Source organism: Pogoniulus pusillus, chromosome 42 (genome assembly GCF_015220805.1).
Source record: "Pogoniulus pusillus isolate bPogPus1 chromosome 42, bPogPus1.pri, whole genome shotgun sequence".
NCBI lineage: Eukaryota > Metazoa > Chordata > Aves > Piciformes > Lybiidae > Pogoniulus > Pogoniulus pusillus.
Window position 1 is genome coordinate 3,357,335 of NC_087305.1, and position 22,928 is coordinate 3,380,262.

General features: G+C 55.6%; 1 protein-coding gene across 3 annotated transcripts in view; it reads left to right on the top strand.

Moving 5' to 3' along the window:
- The window catches only part of ZMAT4 (zinc finger matrin-type 4), a 75,085-nt gene that overhangs the window by 45,317 nt on the left and 6,840 nt on the right, over positions 1-22,928 (top strand). For all 3 annotated transcript variants that reach the window (XM_064175749.1, XM_064175747.1, XM_064175748.1), the window contains one exon: positions 10,366-10,593. In XM_064175749.1, the coding sequence (XP_064031819.1) occupies positions 10,366-10,593 (228 nt within the window). The remainder of the gene's footprint in view (positions 1-10,365; positions 10,594-22,928) is intronic.

Here is a 22,928-nt window from a genome sequence, read left to right on the forward strand (position 1 = left end):
GAGCATCCTTTGGCCTTTTCCAGGGTTGGCTTGGGAAATGTCATCCCCTTTGCCTGGAGGGGATGTGGGGAATGGCTTTAGATGGTGGCTTGTTTGTTTTCACTGAGGAGTGGGCTCTCTGGAGGCTCTCCAAAGGGAGCTGCAGCAGAGCTCAGTCACTGAGGTGCCTCTGCAAGGCTTTGGGTACTGGGTGGAGGTCCCCAGGGTGCAGCTGCAGGTGCTGGCAGCTCCCACCCAGCCCCACAGCGAGCTGGGAGGAGGGACCTGACATGAACTGGTAATTTGCAGCTGATTTGCTTTAGGGCTCCTCAGGCTGCTTTCTGCAGCTGGTACATAATGACAGGGCACTGGGAGTTGGCTGCACAGCACTTCCATCAGCAGGCACAGCCCCCAGTGCCAGCCAGGAAGGACTGGGACAAAAACCCAGTGGACAGAACCCTCCCATCCCTCATTGAATGGTTTAGGTTGGAAATGACCTCAAAACTCCTCCAGTTCCAACCCCTCTGCCATAGGCAGGGACACCTCCCACTAGAACAGGTCACTCAAGGCCTCATTCAACCTGGTCCTGAACTCCTCCAGGGAGGTTGTGGAGCACAGAGTCACAGAATGTGATCAAAGATCACATTCTGTGACTCTGTGCTCCACAACCTCCCTGAGCAACCTGTGCCAGTGTCTCACCACCCTCACTGCAAAGAATCCCTCCTGGGCAGCCATGTGCCCAGCAAGCTGCTGGCTTGCAGCACTTAGGATGTATCAACAACCACCAAAGTGTCACTCTGAGGGCCCCAAATCCCTTCTGCTACTCTGGAGGGAGCTGAGCCCAGTGCCCAAAGTGCTGGCAGCTGAGCAGCTTGGTTAGCATCTTGCAAAGAGATGCAGCTGCTGCTCTGATCACAGCTCCCTTTGGATGCTTAATCCCTTTGGAGAAACCAACCCTTTGGATGCTTAAAATAGGTTGAATGTTTTACTTGGTGCTTCCCTAAGCTCTTAAGAGTTAAAATGTTGCTTTAACTTTCGTGTGTGATCAAATACTTGACCTCATAAGCTTGTAATTAATAACAAAGGGAGGGGGGGGAGGGAAAAAGGCTTTAAGAGTTCTCTTATTATGGGTGAAATTAAACACAGCTCATCAGGAAAGGGATTTTAGTGGCAAGAAGCAAGCAAAGTCAGGTCACAGCCTCTTGGTTCTCCAGGTCCATAACCACCTCTAGTTCCAACCCCTCTGCCATGGGCAGGGACACCTCCCACCAGCACAGGTTGCTCAAGAGCTCATCCAGCCTGGTCTTGGACACCTCCCTGAGCAACCTTGTGTCAATGTCTCCCCACCCTCACTGTCCAGAATTTCTTCCCCATCTCCACTCTCACTCTCCCTTCTCCCAGCTCAAAGCCATTTTCTCTCATCCTGGCACTCTCAGCCCTTGTCAAAAGTCCCTCCCCAGCTCTTCTGGAGCCCCTTCAGGTAGAGAAAGGATGCTCTAAGTTCTTCCCTGGTGCCTTCTCCAGGCTGAACAACCCTAACTCTCCCAGCCTGTTCCCATAGCAGAGGTTCTCCAGCCCTCTGATCATCTTTGTGGTCTCTTCTAGCTCTGCTCCAACAAGGGAGCAGACCTCTGCATGCACTTTCTTCACTGAACCCCAAGCCACACTCTGCACTTAGAAGCATAGAATCAACCTGGTTGGAAGACACCTCCAAGCTCATCTTTGATCACATTCTGTGATCCACAGCCTCGCTGGGCAACCTGTGCCAGTGTCTCCCCAGGGAGACCTCCAGGGAGGGGATATTCACAACCTCCCTGGGCAGCCTGTGCCGCCTGTGCCAGTGTCTCCCCAGGGAGGGGACATCCACAGCCTTCCTGGGCAGCCTGTGCCAGTGTCTCCCCAGGGAGGGGATATTCACAACCTCCCTGGGCAACCTGTGCCAGTGTCTCCCCAGGGAGGGGACATCCACAGCCTTCCTGGGCAGCCTGTGCCAGTGTCTCCCCAGGGAGGGGACATCCACAGCCTTCCTGGGCAGCCTGTGCCAGTGTCTCCCCAGGGAGACCTCCAGGGAGGGGATATTCACAACCTCCCTGGGCAGCCTGTGCCAGTGTCTCCCCAGGGAGGGGACATCCACAGCCTTCCTGGGCAGCCTGTGCCAGTGTCTCCCCAGGGAGGGGACATCCACAGCCTTCCTGGGCAGCCTGTGCCAGTGTCTCCCCAGGGAGATCTCCAGGGAGGGGGCATCCACAGCCTCCCTGGGCAACCTGTGCCAGTGTTTCCCCACCCTCACTGTCTAGAATTTCTTCCTCATCTCCACTCTCACTCTCCCCTCTCCCAGTTCAAAGCCATTTTCTCTCATCCTGGCACTCCCAGCCCTTGTCACAGGTCCCTCCCCAGCTCTCCTGCAGCCCCTTCAGCTACTGGAAGGCTGCTCTGAGGTCTCCCTGCATCCTTCTCTTCTCCAGGCTGACCAGTCCCAACTCTCCCAGCCTGTCCCCACAGGGGGAAGTCCTCCATCCCTCTGCTGGACCCTCGTGGATGATCACAGCTCTCTGACTCGTGCCTCAGTTGCTTTCTGCTTGTCCTGCTCAGCTCCTGGCGAGGGGCAGTGACAAACAGTTGGGTGCCCTTTAAATCCAGCTCGGAACAGAAAAGCTTTGCATGCAGGAAAGGAGTCAAAGATTAGTTCCCTGCCAGAGTGCTGAAGTGTTTCTAACTTTGTATTTTGCTCCTTGCAGCAAAGTGAGGCTTTCTCACTTCCCTCCCACAGCAGCAGGGAACGTAAGGCAGACTGTCATGAGCTATTTAGCATGCTGAAAGACCTGAAATAGTCAAACCCCAGCAGCTTTTGTGTTTGTGTTTTCCACGGGAGAAACATTTTGAGCATTTGATGTCTTGTGAGTGTTTGTTATTCATTTTCCTGTCGCTGCTCAGGGGAGGAGGATGAGATTCTTCTCTTGTGCAGGTCTCAAAATGATGGATCCAGAGTTGTGGGGAAGGCAGAGTCCCATCTGCTTCCCTCCCTCAGGAGGATTTGGGGGTGCAAGGTGGGGGTTTGCACATCTCAGGGCTGGTGGCAGTTGAAATGGAACCTGAGGAATTGTAGAGTCAATCAGGTTGGAAGAGACCTCCAAGGATCACAGTATAAAAGTATCACCAAGGTGGGAAGAGACCTCATAGATCATCGAGTCCAACCCTTTACCACAGAGCTCAAGGCTAGACCATGGCACCAAGTGCCACGTCCAATCCTGCCTTGAACAGCTCCAGGGACAGCTGTCCAGGATGATATTTGGGGGTGTGAGTGCTGAGAGGAAATCCCTGCCAGCTGTGTGATGTGGGCAGAGGGGCTGCAGCCCAGGAGGTCAGGGCAAGCCAGCACTGCCATGGGTATGGCTCTGCCAGGGGTATGGGTGGCTCTGGAGCAGAAGTGCTGGTCCCACTGACCCTTGAAGGACATAGAACAGTTGGAGTGGTTCTAGAGAGGGTCAAGAAGATGATTGTGGGGCTGGAGCACCTCCTCTGGGGACAGGCTAAGGGATGGAATTAATTGTTCAGCCTGTTCAGGCTGTAGAGAGACCTTGGAGCAGCCTTCCAGTGTTTGAAGTGGGCTACAGGAGAGCTGGAGAGGGATTGTTACAAAGCCTGCAGGGGCAGCCTGAGAGGTGATGGCTTCAAAGTGGAAGAAGATGGATTGAGATGAGACCTCAGGAGGAAATCCTCCCCCATGAGGGTGGTGAGGCACTGGAACAGCTCTGGAGCTCCCAGCCCTGCAAGTGTTCAAAGCCAGGCTGGAGGGGGCCTTGAGCAGCCTGGTTAAGTAGGTGTCCCTTGCTCATGGCAGAGGAGCTCTGGATGAGCTTTAAGGTCCCTTCCAACCCAAAGCATTCTGTGTCCTGTGGCAGCCTCCTGCTGCACTGCTCTCGGGTGAGCAGAAGGCACCAAGGTCACTGAGCATGGAGCCCTGGGGCTGCTGCTCTGGCTGGGGGCTGGGCAGCAGCAGAGGATGCTGCAGTCCTATTTCCTTAGTCAGTGGGAGATGTAACTCCTGTGGACACCACCAGCTCGGTGGATTTCAGCCTCCCTGGTTGCCCTCGGGCAGCAGCTCACATATAAAGAAGGAGAAAGCTGACCAGAAGGATCTGATAGATTTAACTTTGCAGCCTGGGGCCTGCAGAGCAGCAGCTCAGATATGTCACAGAGCTCCTGGGCTGCCCTAACAACTGCTGGTGCAGGATGGGCCAGATACCCAAATGGCTCTGCCCTGAGGCAGGACACTGTCCCACACCACATCCTGGTCTCCACGCTGGTGACACATGGGTTTGGTGTGCCCTGGCACAGCTCAGCCCTGGGGCTGGGCTCCTGTGGCATCCTGGGGCTGCCTTGCCACAGCAACCCAGGGCTTGGGTCCCTACAGTGTTCCAGGGCTGGGTGCAAGCCTGCCCAGGGCAGGTCTTGGCACAGACTCAGGGAGTGCTGCTGGTGGTTCCAAAGCCACATGAGCATTGCTGCTGCTCCCTGTGAGCCAAGCACATGCAAATTCTGCCTCCTCTCACTTTGGGCAGGCAATGTTGCTGTCTCCTAATTTTCCTGTTGATCACTGTGGGTGCTTGGAGGGGCTGCTGTGTGTCTCCAGCTGCAAGCATAGATCTTAGGAAAGATGTTTTTAGGAGCAGTATCCAGCTGGCTGCCTGCTGCCCATCAGCTCTGGCCTTGGAATGTGCCCAGTTCTGTCCCTGGCATGCTGTAAGGAGCACTGGGCAGGGGCAAGGCAAGGGGAAGAGGTTTTTCCTTCCTTTCCTTTGCTTTCCAGAGGTTGGTGTTGTGCTTGGCCCCCCAGCAGGCTGGGCAAGCAGAGGGTGGGCAGAGATCAGGCAGTGGAACCCTGGGCTAGGGGGGATGGGTCCGGGGGAGCAGGCGGGAGGTTGGCGAGGCAGCAGCAGGAGGAGGAGAAGAAAGATCTGCCACGGGAGCCAGTTGTGTAATCACCTGAAAACTGATCCCCAGAGAGCTGCTTCTGCTCCTGCTGCTGAGTGCTGGTGGCAGCAGCAGCAGCGAGGGAACTGCTCCAGAGCTGGGCTGGTGAGGAGGTGAAGGTGCCTCAAGTGACCTTCCCAGCCAGGGCACTCTGATAGCTTGGCAGTTGGCACCACAGCCAGGAGAAGCTGACAAAGCCCTGGGAACTGCTGAGGTGGTGAGGAATGTTCTCTGCAAGGGAGAGTTTCCTCCAGGGCAGCTAATGGGCAGCAGATTGGTCACAGTATTGACTTCCTTGAGCTGTGGGGGTCAGTCCCAGTGGGCTTCAGTCATAGAATCAGTCAGGGTTGGAAGGGACCACAAGGAGCAGGCAGTGCCAACCCCTGCCATGCCCAGGGACACCCTACCCTAGAGCAGGCTGCACACAGCCTCAGCCAGCCTGGCCTCAAACACCTCCAGCCATGGGGCCTCAACCACCTCCCTGGGCAGCCCCTGCCAGGCTCTCACCACTCTCCTGCTCAACAACTTCCCCCTCACCTCCAGCCTCACTCTCCCCACCTCCACCTTTGCTCCATCCCCCCACTCCTGCCACTCCCTCACAGCCTCCAAAGTCCCTCCCCAGCTTTTTTGGAGCCCCCTTCAGATGCTGGCAGGCCACAAGAAGGTCACCTGGGAGCCTCCTCTGCTGCAGCCTGCACAGCCCCAACTCTTTCAGTCTGTGCTCACAGCAGAGCTGCTGCAGCCTCTCAGCATCCTCCTGGCCCTGCTCTGGACACTCTCCAGCATCTCCACAGCCCTCTTGTCCCAGGGGCTCCAGCACTGGATGCAGTACTCCAGGTGGGGTCTCAGCAGAGCAGAGCAGAGGGGGAGAATCCCCTCCCTGGCCCTGCTGGCCACACTGCTGCTGCTGCAGCCCAGGCTCTGCTTGGCTTTCTGGGCTGCAAGTGCACACTGCTGGCTCCTGTTGAGCTTCTCCTCCAGCAGCACCCCCAAGTCCCTCTCCTCAGGGCTGCTCTCCAGCCTGGCACTGCCCATCCTGGATTGGTGCTTGGCATTGCCTCGACCCAGCTGCAGGACCTTGCCCTTGGTCTTGTTGAACCTCCTGAGCTTGGCTTGTGCCCACCTCTGCAGCCTGTGCAGGTCCCTCTGGCTGGATCCCTGCCCTCCAGCCTGGCTGCTGCACCACACAGCTTGGTGTGGGCAGCAAACTTGCTGAGGCTGCACTCAGTGCCTCTGCCCATGGCACCCACAGAGATGCTGAACCAGACTGGTGCCAGCACTGATCCCTGAGGGACTCTGCTTGTCACTGCCTGCACTTGCCCATGGAGCCATTGACAGCCACTCTTTGCCTGCAGCCACCAAGCCGCTTCTTTATCCATCAGTGCTCCACCCCCCAAACCCATGTGGCACCAGCCTGGAGACCAGGCTGTGGTGTGGGACAGTGCCAAAGGCCTTGCTCAGGTCCAGCTAAATGCCATCAGTTGCTCACCCCTCAGCTATTCATGTTGTGACCTGTTCATAGAAGGCCACCAGGTCAACCTCTCAACTCATCACTGAATGCTTCAGTTTGGAAGGGACCCTCCAAGGTCTTCTTGTCCAACCCCCCCTGCAGTCAGCAGGGACATCTCCAGCTAGAGCAGGTTGCTCAAAGCCTCACCAAGCTTGGCCTTGACTGACTCCAGGGCTGGGGACTCCACCACATCTCTGGGCAACCCATTCCAGGGTTTCACCACTCTCATTGTGCAGGACTCCCCCCTCATGCCCACCCTAAATCTGCCCTTTAAATGCATGTTTTGCTTGCTGCTGCCATTCTTGGTGTCAGACACTGAGGTGGCTCTGTCACTGCCCAGCCTTTGCTGTCATCAGGGCTCAGCCAGAGCAGCATGGAGCTTCCTGATCAAAGAGAGCCACCAAGCTCCTCTTCAGCCCCTTCAAACTTGCCTATTCTTGTGCCATGGAGTTGGTTAATTATTTAGAGATCAGGCATTTCATCTGGAAAAAGAAAAGAAGAGGCAAAGCAGATGAAAGGGAATTTTTGACTGAGGTGTGATAATTAAGCTCCAGTCATTGGGTGGTTTTGTACCCCAGTGTGAGCTGAACTTCATTCTACTTTAAACTCTTCCTCCCTGAGCCTGTTGCCTGTGCAGAGTAGAACTATGGCACATGAGGATCAGCTCAGTGATGGAAAGATTCAATCACCCTTTTTGCCCCTGCATTTGTTTGGGGCAATCAAGTTTGTGTTCCCAGATGGCCTCTTGGTGAGTCTGGAGGGGCAGGATAGAAAAGGAAGGTGATGGACTCCTGGCACATCACAGAATGGTAGGGGTTGGAAGGGAGATGTGGAGATCAAATCCAACTGCCCTGCCAAAGCAGGATCACCCAGGACAGGTCACCCAGCAACACATCCAGGTAGGCCCTGAAAGTCTCCATCACTTCTCTGGGCAGCCTGCTCCAGGGCTCTGCCACCCTCGAAGTGAAGAAGTTCCTGCCTGTGTGCAGGTGGAATTTCTTATGCTCACCTTCCTCACAGCTCACAGGAGTTAGGGCTTGGTAGGGACCCAAGGAGGTCATCCAGTCCAACCCCCCTGCCAGAGCAGGACAATCCTATCTAACACAAGGCACAGAGGAGCACATCCAGACAGACCTGGAAAGGCTCCACAGAAGGAGACTCCACAACCTCTCTGGGCAGCCTGAGGCTCTGGGACCCTCACAGTCAAGAAGTTCCCCCTTGTGTTGAGGCAAAACCTCCTGTGCTGCAGCTTACACCCATTGCTCCTTGTCCTGTCCCAGGGAGCAGTGAGCAGAGCCTGTCCCCCCCTCCTGGCAGCCCTCAGACACTTATAAACATTGATCAAATCTCCTCTCAGACTTCTCTTCTCCAGACTAAGCAGCCCCAGGGCCCTCAGCCTCTTCTCATCAGGCAGTGCCCTTCAGTCCCCTCATCATCCTCACAGCCCTCTGCTGGACCCTCTCCAGCAGATCCTTGTCCCTCTTCAAGTGGGGACCCCCAAACTGAAGGCAGCATTCAAGATGAGCTCTCAGTGGGGCAGAGTAGAGGGGGAGGAGAACCTCCCTTGATCTGCTGGACACACTCTGCCTAATACCCCCCAGGATCCCATTGGCCTTCTTGGCCAGCAGGGCACATTGCTGTGCCATGGGGAACTTGTTACCCACCAGGACCCCCAGGTCCCTCTCCTTGGGGCTGCTCTCCAGCAGTCACCTCCCAGCCTGTGCTGGTGCAGTTTGTTATTCCTCCCCAGATGCAGGACTCTGCACTTGTCCTGTTGAGCTCCATCTGGTTCCTCTGTGCCCAGCTCTCAGTCTGCCCAGGGCTCTCTGGATGCCCTCACAGCCTCCAGCTGTACCAGCCAAGCCTCCCAGCTTGGTGCCATCAGCAAACTTACTGAGCAGCCATGCTCATGTCCAGCCTCTGAGGAGCACTGAGAAGAGTTTGGCCCCACTTGACACCCACTCCCTTAGGTATTTTTAAGCACTCCTAAGATCCTCCCTCCTCCCCCCCAGCCTCCTCTTCTCCAGGCTATCCTCACAAGGAGAGGACTGTCTGTTGGGTGCCTTTTGATCTGTGACAGCTTCCTCCTTCCTTCCAGAGACCAAGTAAACTGGAAAATGAGAACCCTGAGATAATGATGAATCTGTCTGTGTGCTGAGCAGGAGATGGCTTTGCTTGTTTTGTTTATTCTCCCCTGGCAATCTTTCCTGGAAGTAGCAATTTCAGCAGGATAAGTTTAGCAGGTTTAGTCACAACAGCCATGAGATGAGTAGCTGCAGTCAGAGCTTCCTAACCCAGCCAGGGAGACGTGGATGGTTGAGAACAGTCCTGGGTTCTCCTTCTGTGCTGCTTCTATTTCTGAGCAGCAGCAGATTTCTGAGCAGTGCCATTCCAGAGATCCAGTGGGACCTTCTAACTGCTGCTAATTATTCCTCTTGTCTAATGTGGGATCTGCCTGAGGATTTGCTGCTACTCAGGCAGCAGCAGCAGCCTGGGGAGCCATAGAATCACTTCAGCTGGAAGAGACCTTTCAGATCACCCAGTCCAACCTTCAACCCAAGACCACTCTGTCCCCAGCTGCCATGGCCATGTGTTCCTTGAACACCCCCAGGGATGGGGACTCCCTGGGCAGCCTGTTCCAATCTCTGACCACTCTTGCAGCAAAGAAGTTTTTCCTCATCTCCAGCCTAACCCTCCTGTGGCACAACTTCAGGCCATTTCCCCTTGTCCTATCACTTGCCACGAGGGACAAGAGCCCAACCCTACCTGACTGCAGCCTCCTTTCAGGGAGTGAGTTGTAGAGAGCAATGAGCTCTGCCCTCAGCCTTCTCTTCTCCAGGCTTGACATTCCCATCTCCCTCAGTTGCTCCTCCCCAGCCCTGTTCTCCAGACCCTTCCTTTTGCTGCCTTTCTTTAACGTGTCCAGAGCAGGGCAGCAAGGCTGGGGAGGGGCCTGGAGCACAGCCCTGTGAGGAGAGAGAGGCTGAGGGAGCTGGGGGGGTGCAGCCTGCAGCAGAGGAGGCTCAGGGCAGAGCTGATTGCTGCCTGCAGCTGCCTGCAGGGAGGCTGTAGCCAGGGGGGGTTGGGCTCTGCTGCCAGGCAGGCAGGGCCAGAAGAAGGGGACCCAGCCTCAAGCTCCACCACCTCCCTGGGCAGCCCATTCCAATGCCAATCACTCTCTCTGCCAACAACTTCCTCCTAACATCCAGCCTAGACCTCCCCTGGCACAACTTGAGACCCTGGAGGTGTTTAAAAGGGGACTGGATGAGGCACTTTGTGCCAGAGTTTAGTTAAGCAGAAGGTGTTAGGTGATAGGTTGGACTTGATGATCTCAGAGGTCTTTTCCAACCTGTGTGATTCTGTGACTGTTCTCTAGACCTGCTCAGCCTCTCAAATAGGGCCAGGAGGATGCTGAGAGGCTGCAGCAGCTCTGCAGTGAGCACAGCCTGAAAGAGTTGGGGCTGTGCAGGCTGGAGCAGAGGAGGCTTCCAGGTGACCTTCTTGTGGCCTGCCAGCATCTGAAGGGGGCTCCAAAAAAGCTGGGGAGGGACTTCTGAGGCTGCCAGGGAGTGGCAGGAGTGGGGGGGAATGGAGCAAAGCTGGAGGTGGGGAGAGTGAGGCTGGAGGTGAGGAGGAAGTTGTTGAGCAGGAGAGTGGTGAGAGCCTGGCAGGGGTTGCCCAGGGAGGTGGTTGAGGCCCCATGGCTGGAGGTGTTTGAGGCCAGGCTGGCTGAGGCTGTGTGCAGCCTGCTCTAGGGTAGGGTGTCCCTGGCCATGGCAGGGGGTTGGCACTGCCTGCTCCTTGTGGTCCCTTCCAATCTTGGCTAATTCTATGCAGTTCTTTCCCGCGGGAGGGGAGAGGGAGAGGACTCTGTGCTGATGCCTGACCCTTTCCTTCCCCAGACAGCCCCCTGAGCTCCCTGAAGCAGGCTCACACGGAGGGGGCGGCGGCAGTGCCCTCCCCGCAGCAGCGGCGGGACTCGGACCGGTACTGCCAGCTCTGCGCCGCCTGGTTCAACAACCCCCTGATGGCTCAGCAGCACTACGACGGCAAGAAGCACAAGAAGAACGCGGCCAGGGCTGACCTCCTGGAGCAGCTGGGGAAGACCCTGGACCTGGGAGAGCTGCGAGGTGAGAGCACAAACACACACACACGCACAGGGCAGGGATCTGCCCCCTCCGTGGGCTCTGCTGACTGCAGCATAGGATGGCAAAGGTTGGAAGGGACCTCAGAGATCATCTCCTTCAACCTCCTGCCATGGGCAGGGACATCTCTCAGCTAGAATTAGCTGCTCAAGGCCTCATCCAGCCTGGCCTTGAACACCCTCAGGGAGGAGGCAGCCACAGCCTCCCTGGTCAGCCTGTTCTAGGCTCTCACCACCCTTGTACTGAAGAGCTTCTTCCTCAGCTCCAGTCCAACCCTGCTCTCCCTCAGTTCCAAACCATTCCCCCTTGGTCTCTCTCTAGACACCCTCAGCAAAAGTCTCTCTGCATCCTTCCTGCAGGATCCCTTCAGACACTGGCAGCAGCTCTAAGGTCCCCTTGGAGCCTTCTTCTCTCCAGGCTGCACCCCCCCAGCTCCCTCAGCCTGTGCTCACAGCAGAGCTGCTCCAGCCCTTGGCTCATCTTTGTGGCCTGCTCTGGCCTCGCTCCAGCAGCTCTGTGTCCTCCTTCTGCTGGGGACAGCAGAGCTAGAGGCAGGACTGGAGGTGAGGTCTGAGGAGAGCCAAGGGGCAGAACCCCCTCTCTTGCCCTGCTGCCCACACTGCTCTTGTTCCTCTGGTGCAGGGCAGACTGCAGTGCTTGTGCTGCTTGGTGAGGGTCCCACCACTGCTTAAACACCCCCCCCGTGCTCCAAGGTAGCAGGTTGCAGTTCAGCACCAGCCATTAGAAGCTGCTTGTGAGGTTACCTCGACCTAAAACAGTCCTTCCAGTAGCACAGGCACCACTTCTGGAGCAGATGTGACCTGTGCCTGTGTGCTGGGAGAGGAGAACAGGGCAAAGCACTCAGCCCTGCTGGGGCTGTGCTGCTGGAGGCAGAGAGGTGCCAACACCTCCCTGGCAGAGCGCAGGGCAGCAGCTGCCTGCTGGGAGTGCATTAAGTGCTTGTAGAACACTGCCACGGCCTGGGGCAGCGGCGGCAGGAGGAGCTCAGCACTTGCCGTGGGATTGTTCAACACAAGTTTCCCATGTTCCTGCTGAAAGCAGAGCAGTATCTGTCTGTCCAGCCAGCAACCTGCCTGTCCAGCTGTCTGTCCATCCCTTGGGCTGTCTGTCTGTCCATTCATCTGTCTGCCTGTCTCTCCATCCTTCTGCTTATCCATCCATCTCTTGGGCTGTCTGTCTATCCATCCATTCATCTGCCTGTCTCTCCATCCTTGTGCTTACCCATCCATCTGTCTGTCCATCCATCTCTTGGCCTGTCTGCCTATTCATCCATCCTGCCTGTCTCCCCATCCATGTGCTTATTCGTCCATCAATCCATCTGTTTGTTCATCCATCCATCTGCCTGTCTGTCCATCCATGTGTTCATCCATCCATGTGTTCATCCATCCACCTGTCTGTCCATCCATCCATCCATCCATCCATCCATCCATCCATCCATCTCTTGGCCTGTCTGTCTATCCATGTGTTTATCCATCCATCTGTCTGTCTGTCCATCCATCCATCCATCCATCCATCCATCCATCCATCCATCCATCCATCCATCCCTTGGCCTGTCTGTCTGTCCATCTATTTGCCTGTCTGTCCATGCATGTGTTCATCCATCCACCTCCCTGTCTGTTTATCCATCCATCTGTCTGTCCCTCCATCCCAGCCCCACTGCGGGGTGCAGGTGGAGGTCTGGCACTCATGAGATCCCTGCAGAGTGGCCCAGATTTGGGCCTTGCACCCCTGCAGGACCCCACTTTGTGCAGAGCCACAGCCCAGCCTGCTTGGTAGCCATCACTGCTGGAGCTCCTCAGCATCTCCAGTCCCTCCCCAGCATCTCCAGTCCCTCCCCAGCATCTCCAGTCCCTCCTCAGCATCTCCAGTCCCTCCCCAGCATCTCCAGTCCCTCCTCAGCATCTCCAGTCCCTCCCCAGCATCTCCAGTCCCTCCTCAGCATCTCCAGTCCCTCCCAGCCCTGCCTGGTGCTGGTGGGAGCTCAGCTCCCTCGCGCTCTGCCTGGTGATGGAGATGTGCTCATTTATGGCAGCTGGGGCTGGATTCTGAACAAAGCAGCTTTGTGATCTAGAGGTGGAATGATGGGAGGAGAGGTAGGAGGCTCCTGTTGGAAGCTCTTTCTGGGCTCGCTTCCCATCCCACGTGCACACAATGTGTTTGCCTGCAGCAGGCTGAGGAGCGAGCACAGGTTTGGTGTTCAGAGCCATGGAACTGTTGAGCTGGGAAGAGACCTTTGACATCATCAGGCCCAACCTGTCACTCAGAGCTCACCATCCCACTGCTGCTGCTGAGCCACTGCCACTGAACCACATCCCTTAGCACCACGAATTGCTCAGGACTGCCAAGACATCGCAGTGACATTTCAAACCACCTTTCTCCCTCCTCCCCCCCCCCCTCCAACTTTATTCTCTTCTTTGCTAAATGAAATAATTCCCCTTTAAATGCTAATGCCTGTGCAGCATCTTTTGCATTTCTTGATCTCCTATAAACCTTGTAATGGTGATCCAGATCCTCCGTGTGCCACCTAGTGTGACTCACGATGCCACCGGTGATTCATGGGGCTGAGTCACTGCCCGCCGCTGCAAGTGTGCAGGGACATAAAACCTGGGACAATAACATGGAAGTGCTTAGGACTCTGCTGTGTGCCAAGCTCAGGAGTGCTGGAGGATGTCATTAACTGCAAATCAATCAATTATGAAGGGCTGGAGTCGTTTGGCTTCTGCCTCAAAGAGTTGGGACTGGGAGGGCTTTGCCTGCTCATCAGCTCAGGTTGGTTCTCAGCTCTCGGTGGTTCTGTGCATGGTTGAATCATAGAATCAGCCAGGTTGGAAGAGAGCTCCAAGCTCATCCAGTCCAACCTAGCACCCAGCCCTATCCAGTCAACCAGACCATGGCACTAAGTGCCTCAGCCAGGCTTGGCTGCAACACCTCCAGGGATGGTGCCTCCACCACCTCCCCGGGCAGCCCATTCCAATGCCAATCACTCTCTCTGACAACAACTTCCTCCTAACATCCAGCCTCAACCTGCCCTGGCACAGCTTGAGGCTGTGTCCCCTTGTTCTATTGCTGGTTGCCTGGGAGAAGAGGCCATCCCCCACCTGGCTACAACCTCCCTTCAGGTAGTTGTAGACAGCATATGAGGTCTGCCCTGAGCCTCCTCTTCTCCAGGCTAAACACCCCCAGCTCCCTCAGCCTCTCCTCATAGGGTTTGTGTTCCAGGCCCCTCTTCAGCCTTGCTGCCTTTCTCTGGACACCTTCCAGCACCTCAACATCTCTCTTGAATTGAGGGGCCCAGAACTGGACACAGCACTCAAGGTGTGGCCTGACCAATGCTGAGTACAGGGGAAGAATAACCTCCCTCAGCCTGCTGGCCACACTGCTCCTGATGCAGGCCTGGATGCCATTGGCTCTCTTGGCCACCTGGGCACACTGCTGGCTCATCATCAGCTACTATCTATCAGTACCCCCAGGTCCCTCTCCTCTTGGCTGCTTTCCAGCCACTCAGTCCCCAGCCTGTAGCACTGCTTGGGGTTGTTGTGGCCATGGGATGGTAGGGATGGAAGGGAGCTCTGGAGATCCTCAAGTCCAATCCCCCTGCCATGGCAGAGTCAACTAGAGAAGGTCACCCAGGAACATGTCCAGGTGGGTTTGGAATGTCTCTAGAGATGGAGACTCCACCACCTCTCTGGGCAGCCTGCTCCAGGTCTCTGTCACCCTTAGATGAATGAAGCTCCTCATGTTTAGATGGAACTTCTGTTTCAGCTTGTGCCTGTTACCCTTTGTCCTGTCAAGGTTGGCAGCTGCAGCTGGTGTGGTCCTGCCAGGGTTCATCAGAGATAGGGACTGCAGAGCTGTGGCCACACATGTGCCCAGGTACAGGAAGAAGCTTTGGTCCTCTGCTTGGACATCTCCAGGCAGTCGTTTGCAGTTCATGGGTGTCTGATGCTTTCTAACCTGCATGTTCAAGCTGAGTGGGCCAGGGAAGATGTCCTTGACCCTGCCAGAGGTGTCCTGCAGAGCCTGCTCCTGGGTACTCCTCTTCAGAGGGTTTTCAGCTGGGAAGTGTGAGATGTGCAGCTGTGAGGCCAGAGCTGGTCTCTGCAGCAGCCAGCACAGATGAGCTCTGCCTCCTGCCCGAGCAGGCAGCCTTGCCTTGGCAGATGAAGCCACCTCTGACTCAGGAGAGGTGATGAGAGTGGTAGTTCAGAGAGAGCCTTGGCAGACTGCCCCAGGGTGTCAGTGAAACCCTCTCTGACTGCTGCTTTCTGTGCCCAGCAGCTTTGGTGCTGGGCAGTAGCTGGTGGGATTGCAGCCTGGGCTGGCCCTGCACTGCCCTTGCTCTGCTGCCTCGGGAGAAGGCTGAGAGGAGAACTTATGGATGGTTATAGACAGCTGAAGGGGGCAGGAAGGGGCCAGGCTCTTCTCAGGGGTGCTCAGCAGCAGGCCAAGGGGCAATGGATAGGACATGGATCCACCTCATCAGGAGGAGAAACTTCTTTGGTGTGAGGGTCCTGGAGGCCTGAGGCAGACTGCCCAGAGAGGTTGGTGGAGTCTCCTCTGGAGACTTCCAAGCCCCACCTGGATGCCTTCTTGTGTGACCTGCCCTAAGTGGCTCTGCTGTGGCAGGGGGGTTGGGCTCAATGATCTGCAGAGGTCCCTTCAATTCCTGCCATTCTGTGATTCCATCATTCCCATCCACACCATCCCCAGAGGCTTCTCCCATCACAAATGAAGTATTAATTCTATTTTGACTGCTGTAGGAGCTGAACACTTGATGCATTGTGTGAGCCTGGAAAAAGCAGTGTCAGTTTGAAGTACAACATTTCAGCAGCCTTTGATGTTTTGATAATGGCTGTAATAAAATATTTATTGATAAATATGAATGTGTATTTGGAGAAACAAGAGCAGAGAGAGCTATTCTGGGAGGGCTGGTATTTATAGGAAACTAAAGCATTGATTCTTTCCACCAAGCCCTCATCCTGCAGCTCTGAAAGTCCTATTTTCTTCTCAGAAATCACAGAACCAAGCAGGTTGGAAGAGAGCTCCAAGCTCAGCCAGTCCAACCTAGCACCCAGCCCTGCCCAACCAACCAGACCATGGCACTAAGTGCCCCAGCCAGGCTTGGCTGCAACACCTCCAGCCACAGCCACTCCACCACCTCCCTGGGCAGCCCATTCCAATGCCAATCACTCTCTCTGCCAATAACTTCCTCCTCACATCCAGCCTCAACCTGCCCTGGCACAGCTTGAGGCTCTGTCCCCTTCTTCTGTGCCCTAGGTGCCTGGCAGCAGAGCCCAACCCCAGCCTGACTACAGCCTCCCTGCAGGCAGCTGCAGGCAGCAATCAGCTCTGCCCTGAGCCTCCTCTGCTGCAGGCTGCACCCTCCCAGCTGCCTCAGCCTCTCCTCACAGGGCTGTGCTCCAGGCCCCTCCCCAGCCTTGCTGCCCTGCTCTGGGCACCTTCCAGCACCTCAACATCTCTCTGCAATGGAGGAGCCCAGAACTGGACACAGCACTGCAGGGGTGGCCTGAGCAGTGCTGAGCACAGGGGCAGAAGCAGCTCCCTTGTCTCTCCTACCTTCCATTCCCTTACTCTGCTTAGCAAGCTTCTGAGCTCAGGTTTGGTCAGAGGAGTTCTTGCTCCTGAAAGAATTGCAGGTTATTATATAATGCTTCTGCTGCTCCTGCTCCTGGACATGCCCTGAAAGAGGAACAAATCAAGACTTTTCCTCCTGCAGAGCTGCTGCTGTGCTTAAGTGGTCCTGGAGTGGGTGGTGGAAAAGACAAAGCCCCTTGGGGATGGTGACAAAGGCTGAGCTCTGAGCTCTGCCCCAACAGCTTGTGCCTGTTCAGCAGCACAGAGCAGTAGCTGCAGCTCTCCCCTGCCACTGCCTGCACCAGGCAGGAAAGGATTTGTGCTTTTGCTCCATCAGGTCACATTTCAGCAGCTTGACTTCACATCTGGCATCAGTCATGGCTGAGCTCTCTCCTTGCTTCACTGCTCCACTGAGGCAGGTGGGCCTGGCAGGGGCACCTCGTGATGGGCACCATGGGTTTGGTTCATGGGCAGCTCTGTCAGTCAGGGGCTCTGCTTATTGCTGGTGCTGAGCCAGCACCTCAGAGCTGAGAGCCCTCTCTCAAACTTGATGTGACCCTTAGCAGCCTGCTCTAGCTGGAGGTGTCCCTGCTGAGTGCCTGGGGGCTTGGGCAAGATGACCTTTGAGAGTCTCTTCCAACCCAGAGCATTCTTTGATTCTGTCCTTTTAGAATCATAGAATCAGGCAGGGCTGGAAGGGACCACAAGGAGCAGCCAGTTCCAACCCCCCTGCCATGCCCAGGGGCACCCTACCCTAGAGCAGGCTGCACACAGCCTCAGCCAGCCTGGCCTCAAACACCTCCAGCCATGGGGCCTCAACCACCTCCCTGGGCAGCCCCTGCCAGCCTCTCACCACTCTCCTGCTCAACAACTTCCTCCTCACCTCCAGCCTCACTCTCCCCACCTCCACCTTTGCTCCATCCCCCCCACTCCTGCCACTCCCTCACAGCCTCAAAAGTCCCTCCCCAGCGTTTTTGTAGCCCCCTTCAGATGCTGGCAGGCCACAAGAAGGTGACCTGGGAGCCTCCTCTGCTCCAGCCTGCACAGCCCCAACTCTTTCAGGCTGTGCTCACAGCAGAGCTGCTGCAGCCTCTGAGCATCCTCTTGGCCCTGCTCTGGACACTCTCCAGCATCTCCACAGCCCTCTTGTCCCAGGGGCTCCAGAACTGGATACAGGACTCCAGGTGGGGTCTGAGCAAAGCAGAGGGAGAGAATCACCTCCTTCACCCTGCTGGCCACACTTCTGTGGAGCTCAGTTTCTGAGCCATCCCATCCCTGTACTCCTGGAGCTGGCTCAGTGGGATGCTGTCACTTGCAGGGATGTGGCTCTTCCTCCCAGGGTGCCTACTCCCTGGTGAGCAAAACAAGCTCCAGGCCCTGGTGTAGGAGCTGGATCCTCTCTGGGGGCTGCACTGCAGATCCCTGAAGTAAAAGAGAGCAGCAGGATGGGGAGAGCTGCACGGGGAGGCTGTCACCTGAAGCCTTTGTATTCTCAGGTAACTTGTGGCTGCAGATGCTCTCCTTGCAAAATCAGGCAAAGAGCTGAGTTTCATTTTCCCCTTCTCAGCTCCTGATTTCTTTGTCTGCCTTATAAACACTTCTCGTTCTGTGCTGTCACTTTGGGTTAGCAAAAAGCAATGTAAGAAGAGCTCCCCTGGAACGTGTCTGGGTGCATCTGATGCAGAGTGACATTAATGACTTGACTTGTTAATATTTTATTTAATGGCTATGGGAGCACATTCAGCTTTCCATGAATGTGTGCCATGGTGCAGGGGAGGGAATGCTGACGTCTGGTGAGGATGCAGGAGCAGATGTGAGCACAGAGCGCAGCATTCCCCAGCACAGGCTGCTCTGGCAGGGACCACTTTCCTCTTGCAGAGTGTCTGTGGTGCTCATGCTCCTCTCCAGAGTGCTTTGCTTGGGTGTGCTTCAGCAGAGCACAGCTTCAGCCAAGCTGGCAGCTTTGCTGAGCTCCAGTGAGATCAAATACTGCTCAGGTTGGTGTTCTGGAGGTCATCTTTGCCTGTGGTTTCATCCTGCAGTCCACCTGAGGCCAGTTGCCTTTCTCCAGGCATTGTTTTGATGGAGCTGATGTCACACTTGGGATTTTTCCCATTCAAGTCCATCTCAGGATGCCCTGCATGGGAGTGACAATCCTGGGTGTGGGAGTGCAGCTGCTTTGGGGTAGCACAGTGGTGAGGAGTGCGGTGGTGGGGAGCACTGTGGCGCGGAGCATGGTGATGGAGGGCATGATGATGGAGAGTGTGGTGATGGGGAGCACAGTGGAGGGGAGTGTGGTGATGGAGAGTGTGGTGATGGGGAGCACAGTGGTGGGGAGTGTGGTGATGAAGAGTGTGGTGATGGGGAGCACAGTGGTGGAGAGTGTGGTGATGGAGAGTGTGGTGATGGGGAGCACAGTGGTGGAGAGTGTGGTGATGAAGAGTGTGGTGATGGGGAGCACAGTGGTGGAGAGTGTGGTGATGGGGAGCACAGTGGTGGGGAGTGTGGTGATGGAGAGTGTGGTGATGGGGAGCACAGTGGTGGGGAGTGTGGTGATGGGGAGTGTGGTGATGGGGAGCACAGTGGTGGGGAGTGTGGTGATGGAGAGTGTGGTGATGGGGAGCACAGTGGAGGGGAGTGTGGTGATGGAGAGTGTGGTGATGGGGAGCACAGTGGTGGAGAGTGTGGTGATGGGGAGCACAGTGGTGGGGAGTGTGGTGATGAAGAGTGTGGTGATGGGGAGCACAGTGGTGGAGAGTGTGGTGATGGGGAGCACAGTGGTGGGGAGTCTGATGATGAAGAGTGTGGTGATGGGGAGCACAATGGAGGGGAGTCTGATGATGAAGAGTGTGGTGATGGGGAGCACAGTGGTGGGGAGTGTGGTGATGAGGAGCACAGTGGAGGGGAGTGTGGTGATGGAGAGCGTGGTGATGGGGAGCACAGTGGTGGGGAGTCTGATGATGAAGAGTGTGGTGATGGGGAGCACAGTGGTGGGGAGTCTGATGATGAAGAGTGTGGTGATGGGGAGCACAGTGGAGGGGAGTCTGATGATAAGAGTGTGGTGATGGGGAGCACAGTGGTGGGGAGTCTGATGATGAAGAGTGTGGTGATGGGGAGCACAGTGCAGCTTCTGCCATCTTCCCAGCTGGCTGGACCAGCCCTGGCAGGGTTTGCATCCAGTGTGGCACGAGTGAGCTGACAGTCTTGGCAAAGCTGCTGCAGCAGCACCAAATGGCCACGGTGCTGGCTGTGGGGAGGGGGCAGAGCACTCCTGTCCTCCATCACCAGGAGCAGCCTGGCCATGCTGGTGTTAAAAAGCCTGTGTCCCTGGTTAGGAGCAGTAATCGTTGGTGGCATTTCCACCTACACAAGTAATTAAGATTCAATAAGCTGCTGTTAATGTGAGCTGTTAAATTAGCTGCTGAGCGTTGGAGCCTTATTACCTTAATTTAAAGCATTTACCAGGCTCTCACCTCCCCTCTGTTGGGCTCAAGCCTTGGGCTCAGGGCTCAGGCTGCAGCAAGGCTCTGACCCACTGGCCCTGTCGTGGAATAAAACCCTGGAAGCTGGTTGGAAAAGCCCTCAAAGATCCTCCAGCCCAACCATTGACCCAACACCACTACAGCCACTAAACCATGGCCCCAAGTGCCATGGCCACACATGCCTTGGATGCCTCCAGGGGTGGTGCCTCCACCAGCTCCCTGGGCAGCCTGTGCCAATGCCTCCTCACCCTCCCTGGAAGGGATCTGAATGCTCTGAGTGCCTTTAGGATGTTTCTGTCAGGATGGTGAGGCCAAATTCTGAGGTGAGGGCTGTGAGAGGTGTGTGAAAGGAGTGGCCTGGTGGTGTAGCTGGTGTCTGACCTTCAGCAGGAGACAAACAGGCTTTGGGGTTGGGTTTTTTTTCGGGGGGGGGGGAGGCTCTGGATATAAGTGGGGAGTGGCAAACCTTGTGCACAGCCTCTGCAGTTAATTATGGCAAGCATAAACTGATCAGACTCTTGACTGCTGCATCTTGCTTGTTCTAAATGACCTGTTTGAACAATTTCTGCCACGAAACAATACAGCAGAAAGTCAAAAGAGGCTATTACATGGTACATTAAAACCATTCCCAAGGAGCTCAGCAGCCTCTGCTTGAGAGTCCCACAACTCTGGTAGTTTTAAGCAGAGCCCTTCAATTAAGCTGGCAATGGTCTGTTCAGCTCTGCATAGGGGATGAATCAGAGCAGAGCAGAAACATGACCACAGAGACTCTCAAATTTGCAATTCCTGCTTTGCTTTGCTTTGTGGTTTCTTTTTTTCTGGGACAGGACAGGGCAGAATCCCTTCAGCATCAGTGGGTTGGTGTAAGAGCAGTGTGTGGCTCTCAGGGATGCTGGTGCAGGCTGTGATGCTAGGGGGATTATTAGGATGTTGAGATGCAAAAGAAGAGAAGAGAAACCTCTGCCTGACACTGAGCACACTAAGAGAAAGAGAGCAGAGTCAGGGGCTGGAGAGCTTTAGACTCCTACACTTCATTCAGGTCAGGGTTTTGCCCTGCATAGCAGGGGTAGGAGGTCCAGAAGGGAAGCAGGAGGTTGCTGTGCGTTTGGCTGCTCTCCGGCCCCCTCTGCAGTCTCTGGGGTTGTTGCTGCTGTAGTTCCTGAAGAAGTTTCTCACTTCTCCCCTCAAAACCCAGGTTTTGAGCCCAGGCAGTGGTGTCTCTCTTGGCAGAGGTCACCTCCTTGTAGGAAGATTGCTCCTCACTCTGCAAAGGACGTTGAGAGGCTGCAGCATGTCCACTGGTGCAGGGTCTGGAGAACAGGGCTGAGGAGGAGCAACTGAGGGACCTGGGGGTGTTCAGTCTGTAGAAGAGGAGGCAGAGGAGAGATCTCATTGCCCTCTACAACTACCCCAAAGGAGGCTGGAGCTAGGTGGGTCTTGGTCTCTCCTTGTATACAACAAGAGGAAATGGCCTCAAGTTGTGCCAAGGGAGGTTCAGGTTGGATAGTGGGAAAAGTATCTTCCCAGAAGGGGTTCCCAGGCACTGCCCCAGGCTGCCCAGGGAGGTGGTGGAGTCCTCATCCCTGGAGGTGTTTCAAAGTCACTTGGAAGTGGTGCTGAGGGCCCTGGTTCAGTGGAAGTGGAGTGACTGAGCTCCAGGTGAGTGCCTGGACTTGGTGATCTCAAAGGTCTCTTCCAACCCCAGCAGCTCAGTGGGTCTGGACCTGTTTGCTGTGCTGCCATCTCACCTGGGCTCTTTCTAGTCCCTGTCTTTATTTGCACACCTGTGGTGTTCTGCACTGCTCTTGCAGGCATCCTGCAGCTATTTTGTGGTGCTGAGGGAAGTGGTTCAGTGGCAGTGGCTCAGCAGCAGTGGTGGGGCTGTGAGCTCTGGGTGAGTGCTTGGGCTTGATGCTCTCAAAGGTCTCTTCCAATCTCAGCAGCTCCAAAATTCCATCACTCTCCTCTGTGGCTCTTCTCATGCAGACTCTCTGCTCGTGTTCCATGTGCATGTCTTTGGGTGCCTTTGTTTCTGCTCTGCAGTGAGTGTCTCAGAAAGGTGAAGTTTGATCTCAGCTGAATGAGCCAGGCAGGGGCTGGCTGGGCTGGGTTTGGTTCTCCAGCTTGGCTGGTTCCCAGTCAATGTGCTGAGAGAAGGTTTCTGTGACTTTGCTTCTAAATGGCTTTGCAGCTTCTCTTTGAGACGTGCAGGAATCTGCTTAATTGCCTGAGTTTGCTTCCCTGCAGCCTGTGCCCAGAGGCAGAGCAGTGAATTAGGAAAGAGCTGCTGTGGAAACCAAGAACAGCTGTGGGATGCTGCTCCTTGAGGGGGTGGGGATGCCACTTGCATGGCTCCAGCAGCCCCTTCTGAGGGTGCAACTTTTGCCCTTCCATGACCCAGGGAGCAGGAGGGGCTGTGGTCCTCATTTCTGCTGCTCTGGGGGGGTGGTGTTTGTGTGGTTTGGCTTTGGTGCTACTGGTGCCAATCACGTCCTCTGTGCTAGCAGGACACAAAGCAGCCCAGCACTCACCTCCCTGTCCACTCCTGCCATAAGATGCTCAGCCAGCAGCTCTCAGATCCTGCTCTCTGCAGTTCACATCACAATAAAATCAGATGCAGGATATCATCTCCTTAGCAAACCACTTGGAACTGTGGCAATTAAATAAGCAGGGACACAGAAAGCAGCAGAGGCAGCCAAGAGGTTTCTTAGAAGATAAAAAGACCTCAAAGAAAGCAACTCCCCCTTCCCTGAAAACAAACCCAACCAGCAGATTTCAGGCCATTTCTCCTGTGACCCCCCTGAGATGTTATTTCTAGTTCAGTGCTACTTGGCCAGCAGCAAGAGCAACAGCTTTATAAATAGTTGTTTGTTGTTGTATCTGTGAGAGGCTAAAATTAGCCAGGAGAGGGCTGCTGGGCAGCCAGGGGCTGCAGCCAGGTTCTGCAGCCAAGAGAATATCCATCAGGCAAAGCAGCTCCTGAGGTCCAGCAGTGGGATGGGCACCTGGAATCAGGATGTTCACCTGCAACTCCTAGCTCTGACCTTCAAGAGGGAGGTTCTGACTCACTCAGAGCTCAGCAAACACAACTGTTCCCTTCAGTGGCCAAGTCACAGTGGATCCTTCCCTCTCTTTCCTTCTCTCTTTCCTTCCCTCTCTTTCTTTCCCTCTCTTTCCTTCCCCCTCTTTCCACCCCTTCCCCCCTTATTCCCCTCCTTTCCT